The sequence below is a fragment of the Columba livia genome, chromosome 8, assembly GCF_036013475.1.
Source record: "Columba livia isolate bColLiv1 breed racing homer chromosome 8, bColLiv1.pat.W.v2, whole genome shotgun sequence".
NCBI lineage: Eukaryota > Metazoa > Chordata > Aves > Columbiformes > Columbidae > Columba > Columba livia.
This window is the reverse complement of record NC_088609.1, coordinates 26,622,308-26,636,917: the sequence shown is the minus strand read 5'-3', so window position 1 is coordinate 26,636,917 and position 14,610 is coordinate 26,622,308. Positions and strand designations below refer to the sequence as shown.

Here is a 14,610-nt window from a genome sequence, read left to right as displayed (position 1 = left end):
CGATAATCCAAGTGAAAGTCTGTGCTTTAACTTGCCTTCCCCACTGGCAGTAACAAAGCAGAGACGCACCATACTTGTACCTCGCAACTGCTGTTTCACTCAGTTTTTAAAAGACTCAAAGCTGTAACTACCCGAACATTTGAAAGACAAGATATACTGGCACCATTGCTTAACCCACAGCCAGTTTAGGAAAAAAATAAATTGATCAAATTTTGCCTTCACTAACACCCATGCAATGTAGGACAATTCTGTTAGATAGCATGATGCAGAGAAATTTAAAGGATGGTAGCTTGTGAAGTAGCAGCAAGATGTGCTCACCGGCAAAACCTTGGAAGCCAAACTGCAGATGACATGTGCAGATACTATACCTCTATATTTTTCTTCCAAAACCACTAGAGTATATTAAATACTTCAGTTTAATTCAGACAGTAAAAGGGACAAACAGCAAGAAGACTGGATGTGTGCCAATACCTACACCATTGCTGAATAAATTTAATGCACACTGGAGCAACTTATCCTTGATTACTGTTAAAATAGCTTTAAATGGTTTTTCTTGTATTTTAGTGCTCCAGAATCACTGGGGCATGCAAATAAAGTATGGATATAAAGCTATGGATCAGGTGGTGGGAAAACAGCAACACAGTCGCAAAATAACTGCTACACAGGTAGCATCCAGCTCTATGGAAAGGCTGAATTCCTGCCTGGGTCAGGGAAAAAGCAGAGGACTGGTATGCCTTTCTGATGTTCTACTAGATCTGCAAGATTTCCATTTGTATGTGAATCTTCCAAATGACCGTGAGTAAAGGCAGCCTGAGGTTGGTACTACAGAGGCAGTCAGGCAATGGTTTGCTTGCTGGGAAGGATACTGCATTTTATACAGTCTACTTGCCATAAGCTTGGAGATGACATGAAGTGAATTACGTGACAAGATCTGTCCAAATCTGAAGTATTTTCACTTTCAAGTGACAATCAGAATAAAAACATTTATAACAACACTCTTGGGTTTATACTAAGTTCACTCTGGTAGTATTTTGTAATGTGTGCAAAGAAAAACAAAATATATTCTTCTGAAGCTACATATTACTCCAAAGACTCATCTTGGCTAAAGAGAACTGGGATAAACGTTATTTACATTACGCATTTAACTAGTGGCTTTTTCTTGGGTAACAAATTTAGCACAGAACAGATTATCCTTCTGTTTGACTGTTCTCAATGGTACAGGGAGTGTTGACTGATTTAAGATGTTTGTCCTAACTTGGAAAACCATAAAGGGCGTGGGGCTGTGGGTATTCTGTGGGGTTCCATGGCAGTTGAAACTAGCTGATGAAGAGCATTACTAGCAAAAAATACTTCAAAAAAATGAGTAACAGCTTAAAAAAAGTGAACCTCCAGATACTGTAACCTGCTTCCCCACTCTTCTCAAGAGAAAAATCAGCAGCAATAGTAGTATATCAGTTAATCCAGGGTAAAAACAAGATGCGCAACATAGACACAGAAGTATCATTATAACCATTCACCATAAGATCTTCACAGAACTTATACTTGACTTTATCCAAAAGGCTTCTGAAAGCATCTGAACTAGTTCCTTCTTCTGAAGCCCTTGGCAATGTCACATGCATTTACCAGTCTTCGAAAAAAAGGTTTTCATTAATTGACTTTTCTTTTGGCCTATGGCTTACAATTCTCTTTTGCAAATCCCCAAAGCCCATATTTTTCATGACAGTTCAAACAACTCCTCCTATTGAGCATCCTGAAAACATCATGTAAAGCCCATTTAATCTTTTCTTCGAGCGAAAGGAACTGCCATTTCCATTCTCCATGAGTTAAGCATCCCTTGGTGCCTAACCCACCTAACTTTTACCTCTGCAGAAGATGCGGTAGTTACTTTATAGGAATTCTTCTCAGAAGCAGCTGAACTCCTTAAGCACACAGCCTGACCACAGCGTTTTCTTCCCTTCCTGCAGCCCCTCACAGGCTGACTGTTTTGAGGCTGCTGTGAAGCTGCCATTGACAGCCTGAATAGCGCTGCCTTTTGTTTGCTGGATTGTAACTTTGTATTCTTTCTTTTCTTTCTTTTTTTTTTTTTTTCCCCTTTTTTTCCTTTTTTTTTGGGTATGGGGGGATTTGAAGGGGGGGGGGGGGGGGGCAGAAGGAAGCACTTCTCATTTCAGCTTTGTTTCTCTTCTGCTCTTTCACAAACTATTTGCAACTGAGCAAACTTGCTGACATGTAACTTTTCCACATCTTTGAAGATTATTTTTCCAGGATTTGTGTTCATGAACTCTGCTTATTTTAGTTTGTCCTTTTGACACCAGTCGTACATGCTGCAGCTGACAGTTCTACCCTTGTACTCCATCTCAATATGTGTATGTATGTCAGTGGTTTCTAATTCAGAAGTGTATGGGCCAAGGGCTGAATTTCTGTGATGGAGCTGGCAAGAACAAATTGGAATTAACTTGCACTTAGTTATTCAGTGTGGCTTAGTCTGGGTAAACACTAGTATTACCAAACAGTAACACAATCCTGACAAGCAATGGTTTTAAGTCCAGATTAGTTCAATTTTGAGCAATAAAATACAAGCAATGAATCATTATATTAAATCATCCCCAACACTTTAACAAAGACAGGTCATTTGTATGAGATGCTCGAAGCTGGTTTCAAATATTTGCTATCCCTGGATAGCATCTGATCTTAGCATACAAAATCCAGTTGCACATGGCAGCAAAGTGTGATTTTCCTCCCCAAATATAAGGGCAATTTTCTCAGTAGCTGAAGTGGATGCTTCCTTTGACATGACTTCCAAAAAATTTTATCTCATCAGCAGTATAAATTTGCTCTGCTTGCTGCACCTTCTCACTCCCTTGATGAATCCCTCTGCTATTGGACCTGTTGGTCCTGCAGTTAACCGAGTATCTCACAGCAACAGACAGCTGCTGGGTCCTGTCACAGCTTTAGGCTCTGCTTAGCCAAACGGCACTACCTGAACCTGCCCACCTTCCCCTTCAAAAAAGGAATATCCTGCAGCCCAAGAAACTGGGGTTTTTTTACTGTAGGACTCTGTTAAGAAGTGGTGTTCAAAGTTTGTGATCTTAGACACATTCCCAATCTAGTAATAAAATGCGTGCCGTTTTAAGCTTAAGAGCACAGTGAACATTTTATAAATTTAGTCTATTCATTTTCCACACCAGACAAGCATCCAGAAATACTTTGGCAGAAAAGTACTCTGAAGAGTCACCAGCTTCATGTGACCTAAGAAATGATGGACACTATGGCTTCTAGCCTATTGGCGAAGCTGCATTTCAGCACATATCCCATCCTACTAGACTGAATAACCAACCATTATGGTCAAGTGTCCTGCTATTGAAACTTCCCTGCTTGTGCACGGTTGCCATCTGTATTTTTCCAAGCAGATATTGAGCAGTACTTGACCTGGAAAAGCTGCTACAAAAAAGCAATAACTATTTTGGCACCTTAAGCAGCAGCAACAGATGTATTAGTCAGAGACAGAAGATGGATGATACCAGGAAAAGAAAATTAAAAGAAACAAAGCAAAAATATTGGTGCAATTCTTTACTATCAATAGCAGACATGCACGTGCGTCATCTCATAATTTGCTATGAATTCAACATTTACAGGATTTACTATTGCAAAATTGCTTCTTTTGACAGCTTACTCAGGAAATTACTTCGTTTTCTTTTAGAGAACTGGAATAGTGTGTGGGCTTAAAAGTCTGCATCATATCCTGTAATTTGAAAAACTCAATAAATGTAATAAATAAACAACAAACAATAGATAAGCCAAAAAGGGTGGGAGGGAGGTGGTGGCATAGAAGGAAGAAACCACACACACAGAATTTCATTACATGTTGGACTTCCTATCAAATTTTTCGTAATTTCATTCTCCCTTTGATTTTACTATAAAATAAATCATACAGCAATTGCACAAATTGTACAAATCCTCTTTGTATTTGGTGTGACCAAGCAACTGGTAACACAAACCTCACAAGACATCAATGAAGACAGATGCCTTACTGCATACCTTCTTTTGGGCTCCATCTCAAAATCTGTCACAGCAGCTATTAACAGTAGCATTTGTACTTTGCTCTTGTGTTTTTTCTTTTGTCTGTCAAACTCGTGTGTGTGTGTGAGAAGTTTGTATTCTCTCTGCACACTGAGGAAAAGAAAAATTCCTTGTTACAAACAAAAGCTGGTGAGAAGGTAGAAGTAAAAAACTGCATTCAAAGGGTACAGAAGTGAATCTTGCATCAGGACTCACATCTGCAAAACCATTTTCTTCATATGAGAAAAACCAACCTCTTCCTGCTGGTATTTTTCAATCTACTTATGTAAAGCTCAACTATTAGTATAATTATTTTAATCATCACTGTAATAATTGGTTATATATTTGAGCTAATGAATATCACATTTGTATTAAAATGGAGCTCATTTAGTGGTGAATAATATGTGCATGCAAAATATCTGAGTTGTGGAAAATTCAAGTTCACTGAGGAGCAAAGCAAAACCCATGACAGATCCAGAAACTTAAGGTTAAGTAACTAGCTTCTTTGACTGTTTACATACAGTTATTAATGTAGTGACTTAAGATTGAGCTTAGCTTTGTCTTTTGTTGAGGATTTTGGCGCATGTGGCACTATACAGAGTAAATGCTATCCATTTCCCCTAAGATGTTACAGGCTGAAAACCAGAATTTTTCCATAACAAAAGCTTCATTTTGCACAGTGTTGTGGAAAAAAACACACAAACAAAATGAAACAAACAAAAAACAAACCACCAACAACACACAAAACCACAAAAACAAAACAAAGCAAGTGTAATGTTGTCAGAAAAATTCTGGTTGTATGGACAGATTGCATTCCTGTGTCCCCATACAGTCATTTCTGTCTCTCTTCATAAAAGCATTCTCCTCTACCGTGACATCTTCATTTTCCAGGACTCATCCATGTTTGCCCTAATCATTCAGCAGTATAAAAACCCCCAGATTTTCCAAATGGTGTAATAAGGAAAGGAAACTAATGCTTTACAGCCCAATAAAATGAAGGCTTTGCTACGTATAAACCGCTGAACAAAGCAATGGATCAAGCTGCTGGTAAGTATACTCGTCACACTTAGAGATAAGCTGGTTGAGTTGTAAGTGGAGCTTTTGGCATTATTTGGCTTTATCAGTTCCTCTCTAAGCAGATACTTTGAACCGACAGAGTCCAGCTTCTCAGTCCCCTTCCCTGGACCAGAGTCTCCAAAGAGCATAGAGGAGCTGGACTTGACTTACAAGCAGTTCTGAAAATTTCAGTAGTAACCAACTATTTGATGAGCTGTTTGGGGTACGTCTGTTTGATATTTTGGAGACAATGGGGAGCTCACTCTGACTGCTGCCTAATTTGAACAGAATTTATGTGACTGGTGCAGCACTGAGCCCAAACCAGTATACGGTATCTCTCCTTGGCATATATTAATTTACGTAACAAAATCAATTTTGTCAAGTCCTACACAACATCTGGGTAACTAAAGCATGGGTCAACAAGCTCAGACCTGCTCATAATACCCAGACAAAAGTAAAAAAAAATACAAAAGGGGAGGCACTGAAATTAAGCAGAGAGAATTGCAAGGCACTATGTTTAAGTGATAATTATCAGCTTAAAAAAAGCACCTACAGTGGAAGAACTGGGAAAGATAACGACTTCAGAAAAGAAGGATTGAAGACTGTGGATCACAAACTGAGTAACAACACGCTATTACTAAAACAGGGATGTGTAAGCAAGAATATGGCTTGAGAGAAGCATTTTTCCCTTTCTCTCAGCAGTTTGAACTGTTTGGGCAGTCAACTGGAGTCATAGATGTTTAGATGAATTGGAAACAGCCTACAGGAGAGTAAGAATGTGACTTAAATTATCTAGAAAACATGAAAGGCTAAGTGAATTAGGATTGTTTAGCCTGAAAAGAAAGAATGAAGTAGGCACACAATTTGTAAAATGCTGTTTCCAGCAGAAGGGAATCAGGTTACGCAATTGGAAGAACTGTTTAAAATTAAAGATAAAGAAGACTTGGGCTGTCTGCAGGTCACGGAGCCTTTGTTCTTGGAGCTTTGTGTAACTGGTTAGTCCGATATTTGTCAGGAGCAATATAAGAGAAACGGATCCTGCCTAGGCAGTAGCGGATGGACTGCATGCCAACTACACATTGAGCTCTGCCAGTTTATGGAGGGCAGGCAGAACAAGTTTGCAAAACACATCTCAGGCTAGACATTGCCTCTCAAATAATTTCACCCAAATGTGCTTTGGGAGATCCCTACAACTACCTGGAATGTTCACTCAGCGTATTAGGAAAAAAGCAGAATTAACGCTGAAAATACCTAAAACAGGAAATTTCTTTAAATAGTATGATTCTGAAAGACCATAAAGGTATAGCCAGCACACTACAGCTTCAAAGAAAGGCAAACTTCATCAGAAAGTTACTGCAACAAATTACTCATTCATCCTCAAATAAACATAGAACTAAAAATAAAACCAGAAAGATAATTCAAGCTTACTGCTTCACCAGTTTTTCCAAGGTCTCCTTGATCTCCTTGTTCTCCCTGTTAAATGCAGAAAACAGATGACATAGTTCATTTAAAAAGTAATTTCTTTCATATGTGTATATTGAAGTCCTCTATTTTCCTGGGAACTTCTTTATTTTCTAAATTACAACTGAATTAAAAATTAAGTAAAGTTAAGCAACAAGGAAAAATTTAATTTAGTTGGTGGCTAACTTTGATTTTGTAAAAAGATGTAAGCACTGTCCTAAAATATTTAGGAGTTGCCCACAAAAATGAAAACTATGAATTATAGGCTCACCAAATACATTAAGTCAGCAAATACTATAAATAAAATATTTAGTTTTCATTTAAGTCTTTCAGCAAATTACAGTCATTATTTCACAATTGCTTCAAAAATAAATGTCAGCTGTGCACACTATTGATAACTTTAATTTTGTTATGAAATGTTATATTAGGAAAATTGACATTTGGATGACATTTTAACAAAGTTCTCCTCATCCCCCCCATGAAGTGATCTGGGTACTGTTTACTCAGATTGCAACTCAGCACTGAGAAATCCTGCTGCCACAAGCTCCTCTTTCAAACTGCAGCACCTCACACTAACCATCCCCCCTCACACTGCCAGAGTCCTGCCAGCGCAGGAGCTGCCCTCGCTCCCTTGGTTCTCCCAGGCTCAGCCATCCTCACATCCCCAGGCAGCCAGATCTCATTTTAGTAGGTGCTGTCTTTGCTCACACATCACTCCGTGCATAGTTTCCCTCCTTTCCAATATCATATCTTGCAAGAGAGCAAAATCAGCAGTATGATACACACTTACATGGAAATGTGAACTCCTATCCTTTCACTGTCATGCCATTGCATACAGCAATGTATAACTGTACACAGTTGATACTCCAAACACATTTTATTTCATGCATAGAACCACCACTTACCTTTAAACCTTCTGGTCCAGGTTCACCTACATAACCTTTCTGTCCTGGTTTTCCCTAAAAAAAATGTTTACAATATTTTATTGTCATCAACTTTTAAAAGGTACTTTCATCCCAGTTTCTATATTTATCAAAATATCTGCACTCAAACGTACAGTTTAGTAATATTTAATACCAACAACTGAAGTTAGTGTATTTATAAATTCACATCTGAAAAGACACCATTGATTATTACAGCAAACACTACCACTGTAAGCAGAACCTGTATTAACTCTTACAGCAGTTAAACACTGAGGATAAACAGTCACAAATCAAGAAGCCAATATTTCAATTTTGCTTTAAAAGAACATATTAAGGAGGCAAAGAAAAGGCAAGGTCATGTTCTCTCCTGACTAATTCCAGCAGAACAAGGACTCAAGCTAACAGAATTGAAGTTTAAACTTCAGGGACTGGTGTCATAACTGTCCTTCCTCAACAAGGCAAAATCCATTCAAACATCCTTTCCTCTTTGTTCATTGAATTGATCTATTTAAGCCTTATGTCTCCCCACCAGTATTTTGCTGCTGATAGACCTTGCTTCTCTGGTCCTCAGAGTTAATAACATATTGTTACCTGGAATAAATACAGTAACAGCAATCAGAGCAGGAGGCCATGAAGTGACAAGGTCTTTGAAGCATTTTATAACATCTGTCCCTCCCTCTGTCACTCACACAGACCCACAAAGGCACAAAAACTAGAATGCTTTTCTCCTGAATTTTCAATTAGATGTTTATAACTCTACTATGTCTCACTTCTAGGAGGTCATCTTCCCTCCAGGTGTACTTTACTTCCTCTACAACATAACCAAAGGGTTAGGCCATGTTTTATGTGAACATCATAGACCTGCCTAGACAAGCTTTCCCCATCTGCTCTGAGGCAAAGTCCGTAGTCCAAAAGTAAAGCTCCAATGGACTGGATCTGGCCCTTGAGCAAGTTGCTAATGAGATCACTGAAGCCTGACAATTGGAGAATGAAAATTAATTCAACACTTTAAGATTCTGTATCTAAAAGAGGCAGATTTCTACTAAAAGGAAACTATCAGCTGTTGTTCCAGCAGACTGAATAATTGTAACCACAGGACTCCGTAATGAGAGCTTTCCTTTCCACAACAGTGTTCCTGAGACATGAGCAACTCAAGCAAAAGATAACAAACAGGTTTCTTAAAAAAGGTGGGATTTTTCCACTTGGCTCTTTTGCTCTGGCTGCTCAGTGCCTGTCTTACAGAGCACAACGTGTGTGTTAGTTTCTGGGCATCTGAGAAGTTCTCTATACGGTTTTAAAATATATTTTCTTAGTAGGTTCCAAGACTTCTCATACTAATCCTTTTTATCTCCCTTTTTCTCTCTCCACCTGCCTTGAGATTTCATTTTGCCCTACAAGTTCCAAAAAGTATCACTGTTTTAGGAACCGACTTGTTTTTGCCAGTGGATTAAAACATGGCACAGCTAGAAACACAGGGAGAAAAGACCATGAGGAGAAGTTCTGAGAGATCTATATAAAACAAGTCACATCTGTCCACAAGGCTTAGGAACAAGCAAGTGATGGGATTTTGCAGGTTACTACATGCTGCTTAACTACTTTGCTGCTAGTCACCATTGTTAATTACCTTGATAATTTTAGCCCTATCAGAACTGAATTGGAGTTACAACTAGTAAAGGTTTTTTGGCTGTAGTACTCCAGGTATGTACCAGCTGTGAAGGACACACAGCAGATGCAAGCTGATCAGAAAACAAGATGGGTGGATTTAACTGTTAAAGCAATTTGAAACATACAGATCTGGCTTCAGACAAAAATGTAATGCAACTGTAAATTATACAAGGAGGAAAAATCACTGACAGAAAGTGAAACCAGGGGTGGCTGCTTTTCTGCTTGCAAACCCCAGAGAAAATTACTCTTCCAGGGCAGGGTAATCCTAACGGAAATGTCTGTTTCCTAAAATATTACCAGAAAGTTCTGCCCTTCCCTTTCAGGAAGCACCAACCACCTGTGCTTCCTTTCACCTCCCAACGGGTTGATACCGGCATGTATATTTAAATATAAGTTTCTCTCACTATAACTCTATTCCCATCCCTTCACAAGCTCCTCACATGCCTCCAGCCCACAGCAAGACATGTGCCACCTTCAGAAAATACTGCACTGGGGGAGTGGGGCAGCTTTGAATGCACTTTCCTCCATCTCCAGGAGGAACTGCTCACCTTATGACTCTATAAACAGCAGCTTATTACACATGTCTCTCCGACAGGAATCAACTAACAATTCTTTTTACATTCTGGTTCAAAACAATCTCTCCCTCCCTGCCCCTTCCCCCCCTTTAAAGGCATTTTCTGCTCCAGCAACAAAGATACAAAGAAAATAATAAAATGCAGCAGTGCTTGCACTGACTGAGCTGAACTACAGTGACAGTTACAGTGTGAATATTTGGATAACATTTTAGAAAGAGAGTTAATCTGCAGGAAATTGAATAAACACAGTCACTTCTTTAATGTGGCATCTACTGTATTTTCAGACGACAAAACTAAAAATCAGCATTTTTTGATTTAGGAGGATTAATTTAAGAGAATACAATTATTTGACTTTGAAATAGAATGAGTGGGAAGGCTTGAAAAGAAACGAATGAAAAATCAAATTGTGTGGTCAGATTCAGCTCAAAAACCTCTTCCTAAATTCAAACAGGCCGAGCTCTGTGCAACCTGAGATATACCCTGAGTAAGTGGGGAAGCATCCTCAGTTTTGGTTCCAGTTGTTTTAGACACATGTGAATTCTTTTCCAAGCTGGAACCTGAGAACCGGAGTGCAGGTTCATATTCACCTTCTGTTCCAGTAGAGGATGATCTGTTTTGCTGGCAGCATTGGTCAGGTGAGACCCAGGTGCTTTTGGTCTCGTGCATATTTTTTAAAGCAAAACAAGGGTGGGGGCAGTGGAAGGGCAAAAGTGGGGTCAAAAATTCATGGCAGTCTGCTTGGTGCATGACTAAACTGAACAGGGGCCTGAACACTTTGACGTGAAGCCTACATAGTAGAAGAGATGAGGAATTCCGAAAGCACTAGAAACCTGCTCCATTACTCTCCAAGAGAAAACTAGAACAGTTGCATAAGAATAATCAAAGGTTTACAATGTATCACCTACAAGGATACTTTACCTAGTCTAGACAAATCCTAAATCAGGATAACAATGGATGAAGAGAGGACTAACCTATCAGCTATGCCTACAAATAATGTCAGGAGGACAGGAAGCAAAGCTGTAGTGAGGACAACACAGGCAAGACTTTGAGATAGAAAGGCCAGACATTAGAAAAACCACCTGTAAAACAGGCAAAAGACTGAAGCAGATTGCCAAGTCAGATGAAGAATCAACACCCCTGGAGGCTGCAAAAAAACAAGTTAGAGGCATATCTGCCAGCTAAAGGCATGGCTGACAGCTGATGGTGCCTCAGGGCCACGCATGGCCAAACCACATCTTCAGGTCCCTCTTGGAGACCTCCCCTGCCCCCATAGCTATTTAATTAGGACAGTGACACCACAGCTTTGATACCATTTGCTTACAGACGTAGCATTCACTGTTTTTCAACTCCTTTCATGGAACGTGGAAACAAAGCCTATGTAAATCAAATAAATGTGAAATTGCAGTGAAGCAAAAGCAAGCATAATTTAAAAGACAGATGTGTTCAGCAGTTTGCTGACTTGGTCCTGCTAAACTATATCCAATTTAACAACTTCATGATTGGGACTCTCCAATGAAATCCACAGTCTCTGTTACCAGCAGGAGTGAAGCAGCAAGGACAAGCAGAGGTGGCAGCAGAGTTGAGAGCAGCAGTGAGAACAAGTTGGCCTGAAGCTGTGAAACAGCTGGAGTCAGCAAAAGCTATAGAATCCAGGCAAGAGCAGATGGGCCCCAGGACGAGGGGGATAAACAGGCAGAGCTCCTCATCAAGCAAAATTCCCATTTCCCCTAACTCTCATTCCAGGAGGGGATGTTAGCCAGCAATGTACTAAAAAATGTCTGTGGACAGCAACCCTGGGGCCCACCTCAGATCCACACATTCTTCTCTCAACAGTTCATTGTGAGAGAAACCGGGGAGCCATAAGACATGCCAACGGTGTGCACACATCCCATTGAGAGAAATCAAACCCAAAATAACTTAGGTCAAACTGACCCAAAATAGATTAGAAAATATTTCAGTTTGCTTGGTTACACAGAAATTTTTCCTCTTGGGTCATTTCGACACCAGCTGATGGTGGCCTGTGATTGCCTGGTGGTGAAGACAACGTGAAGGTTGGTGTCTCATTGACCGTGAGTCACCCACTGGAGTGTCTTCTTTTCCAATTGCCACAGCACAACATGGGAGATGCTGTCCAGCCATAAATCCCTGCCCAAGGAGGAGATGCAAAGCATGATGCAGCCAAACTCAACATTTCCATGAGGCTGTTGGCAGAAGCTCAAGCAGATTAAACTAAATATTGAACTGAGTCACAATATGTTTTGGAATTATGTTCAATTTTTTGCATGTTTTCCTAAGCTGAAAATAAAGCTAATGAACAGGAAAAATGACATAGGAATATGTCTACTCTAGAACCAGGAAACAATGGGAACGACTGTCCCAGGTTCACACAAAAAATGGGAAGTCATCCAAATGAAGGCCAAGCTAGTGATTACCACACACATAAGCAAATCAAGTCAAGGCAGAAGACCATATTGCTTTCAATATCAGCAACACTCCTGTAGTTTGTAGTGCAGGCTGGTATTCATTTTTAGCTTAGATTTTTTTCTAAAATAAGCTTCAAGTCCACTAAATACTCTTAGACACTAGTACATTTTTGTAACTAATGAAACTGGTTCTTAGTTTAAAACTTCTATGTTTTAAAACATGTCAAGTCAAACAGCACTATGACATTCCAGCTTTACTGTCTTCAGCAACTGTCTACCAGACCAGTTTGAAAATGATTTCTTAAAGCATCAGCCCTTTTTATTTCTCCTTGTGAGCTGAGCCTCATGGTGGGTTCTTTCCCAATTTAAATATCTTTATATATCAGCTGGTTTAGTCCTTAGAGAATGCACAGTGGTTTCACCAGTCTCAGAGGAACACCATTAGCAGTTTGTCATTGACTCCTTCCTTTTCAAAAACTTGCATTTTGTGCACCATAGCTGTGATTTCCTTTCAAATCCTGTATATGGAAAACCATTTATCCTCCCAGCTCTGCTCGGAGCATGTGCTGAGGAAAGAGACACATTTATTCAGAAGGTGCCACTATAACACCGTCACTTCTCACAGTAAATTGACTTTTTAAAGCAGTACTTCTGCTGAAACATAGTCTGCCCTAACAAACTAAGTAACTACTTGTACTTACTCTTGGGCCGACTCCTCCAGTAGGTCCAGTTGGTCCCACTTCTCCCTAAAAGAAATCAGAACTTCAAAAATCTTGATGTTAATTCTAGCTTAGAAAAAATAATCCACAGATTACTGTTTGGATTTATTATATCATCTGAAATTTTCTTCATAGGTGTTTGTATGAGTCCAAGCCTGATAGAAACACTATAAAAGAGAGTAACATCATTTCAGACTAATTCACTAGCTGGAAAGTCATGTCCTAGGTAGCCACTAGGTGCAGTCAGAAAGGCTGTGAAACTGTTGGTATACCTACCATTGTACCAACATTGTCACAACTTTGAGCAGGGACAGACTCAGCAATGATGGGTCAAACCACTCTGTCTGCCCTGCAGTTACTCTCTTCCAGCAACATTGGGCACTTCATGGCTGTAAAAGCAGTAGAAACATTCCTGCTTTTCCAAGTTGCTGTGCCACAGCCACTAAGTTAACCAGGCCATTTTGCCAGGGGTTATCCTTGTCTTTTCTCAGGAATGGAGGGAGGCTGGGGCTCAGGCTTGTCAGGTGCATGAGAGAGGAAATGAGACACTGTGCCTGTGCTGTGCAGCACACTGATATAATTTTGCATTATGCGGGACTGCAACGTGAACTCTTCAGGATTCACTTGTTACACAATTATATTAAACTATACCAGGATATCATGCTGTGATCATTTTATGGTTCACTGATCCTCTGCAATATGGAAGATTTTCTCCAGGTTTTGGAGAAAGCAGTACACAACATTTTTAATTAAAGCATTAGGAAACAGAGGAATGAAGAAATACTACCTACAGCTTCCTGGCTTCTAACTGAACAGATTATTTTGCCACTGTTGGCTTTTACTCAGTATCTGTCATGGAAGCCCACAATAAATCTACTTATAAGTCCAGAGGTCTAACCCTAGAATCACTGATTAAATTATTTCTCATGTTAATTACTTTTAACATGGCTGTAAACTGTTGGTATACCTACCATTATACCAACATTGTCACAATTTTGAGCAGGGACAGACTCAGCAATGATGGGTCAAACCACTCTGTCTGCCCTGCAGTTACTCTCTTCTAGCAACATGTTAATTACTTTTAACTTGAGACATGAGTTTTTCTTTTTACAATGAATTAAGAATACTCAATGAAGAGCTGCCTTCCTCCCCCTTCAGTAAATAGGAGTCTCTTAAGTGTATCTAGGATACTGTAATTCAATTGATATATGGTTTCTATATCTCCATACCACCCTCCTTCCCCCATTTCCCCAGTTTTACTAAAAGAACTATGGACACATTATCTGAGATTTCACTGAAATAACCAAAATGAAACACATAATGGATGCATAGCCCCATAAGGCTGCTAAACCCCTTTGCAACACCTGCCAAAATGCAAAAGAGATTTGACATTTTGCATGACAACACCAGAAACACCTAACCATTATTGTCTGTCTTACCCCTCACAACTTCTTCCTTTAAACAATCGCTCAGTTGGAGAATTTTACATCTTACCTCAATTCCTTTGGGGCCTTGTGGCCCTGGAGGCCCTCGGTCACCCAGAAGTCCCTAAACATCCAAACAAACACAGTGAGAACTTGTATCAGTTAACAATCAGGTTGGTCTATTTTCTCCCCTCTTTACACACCTGGACAGAAATGCAAAACTGAGGAAGCAAATCTCATTTCTTACCATTGTTATTAGGATTTCCCTTGGGAAGCCAGGAGAAGATGCAGCAGAATTTTAATAT

At 39.6% G+C, this 14,610-nt stretch overlaps 1 protein-coding gene across 2 annotated transcripts in view; it reads right to left on the bottom strand.

Moving 5' to 3' along the window:
- Positions 1-14,610, bottom strand: part of COL24A1 (collagen type XXIV alpha 1 chain) — a 136,408-nt gene that overhangs the window by 55,096 nt on the left and 66,702 nt on the right. For both annotated transcript variants that reach the window (XM_065072646.1, XM_065072647.1), the window contains exons 21-24: positions 14,376-14,429; positions 12,864-12,908; positions 7,482-7,535; positions 6,544-6,588 (exon numbers count right to left, since the gene is read on the bottom strand). In XM_065072646.1, the coding sequence (XP_064928718.1) occupies positions 6,544-6,588; positions 7,482-7,535; positions 12,864-12,908; positions 14,376-14,429 (198 nt within the window). The remainder of the gene's footprint in view (positions 1-6,543; positions 6,589-7,481; positions 7,536-12,863; positions 12,909-14,375; positions 14,430-14,610) is intronic.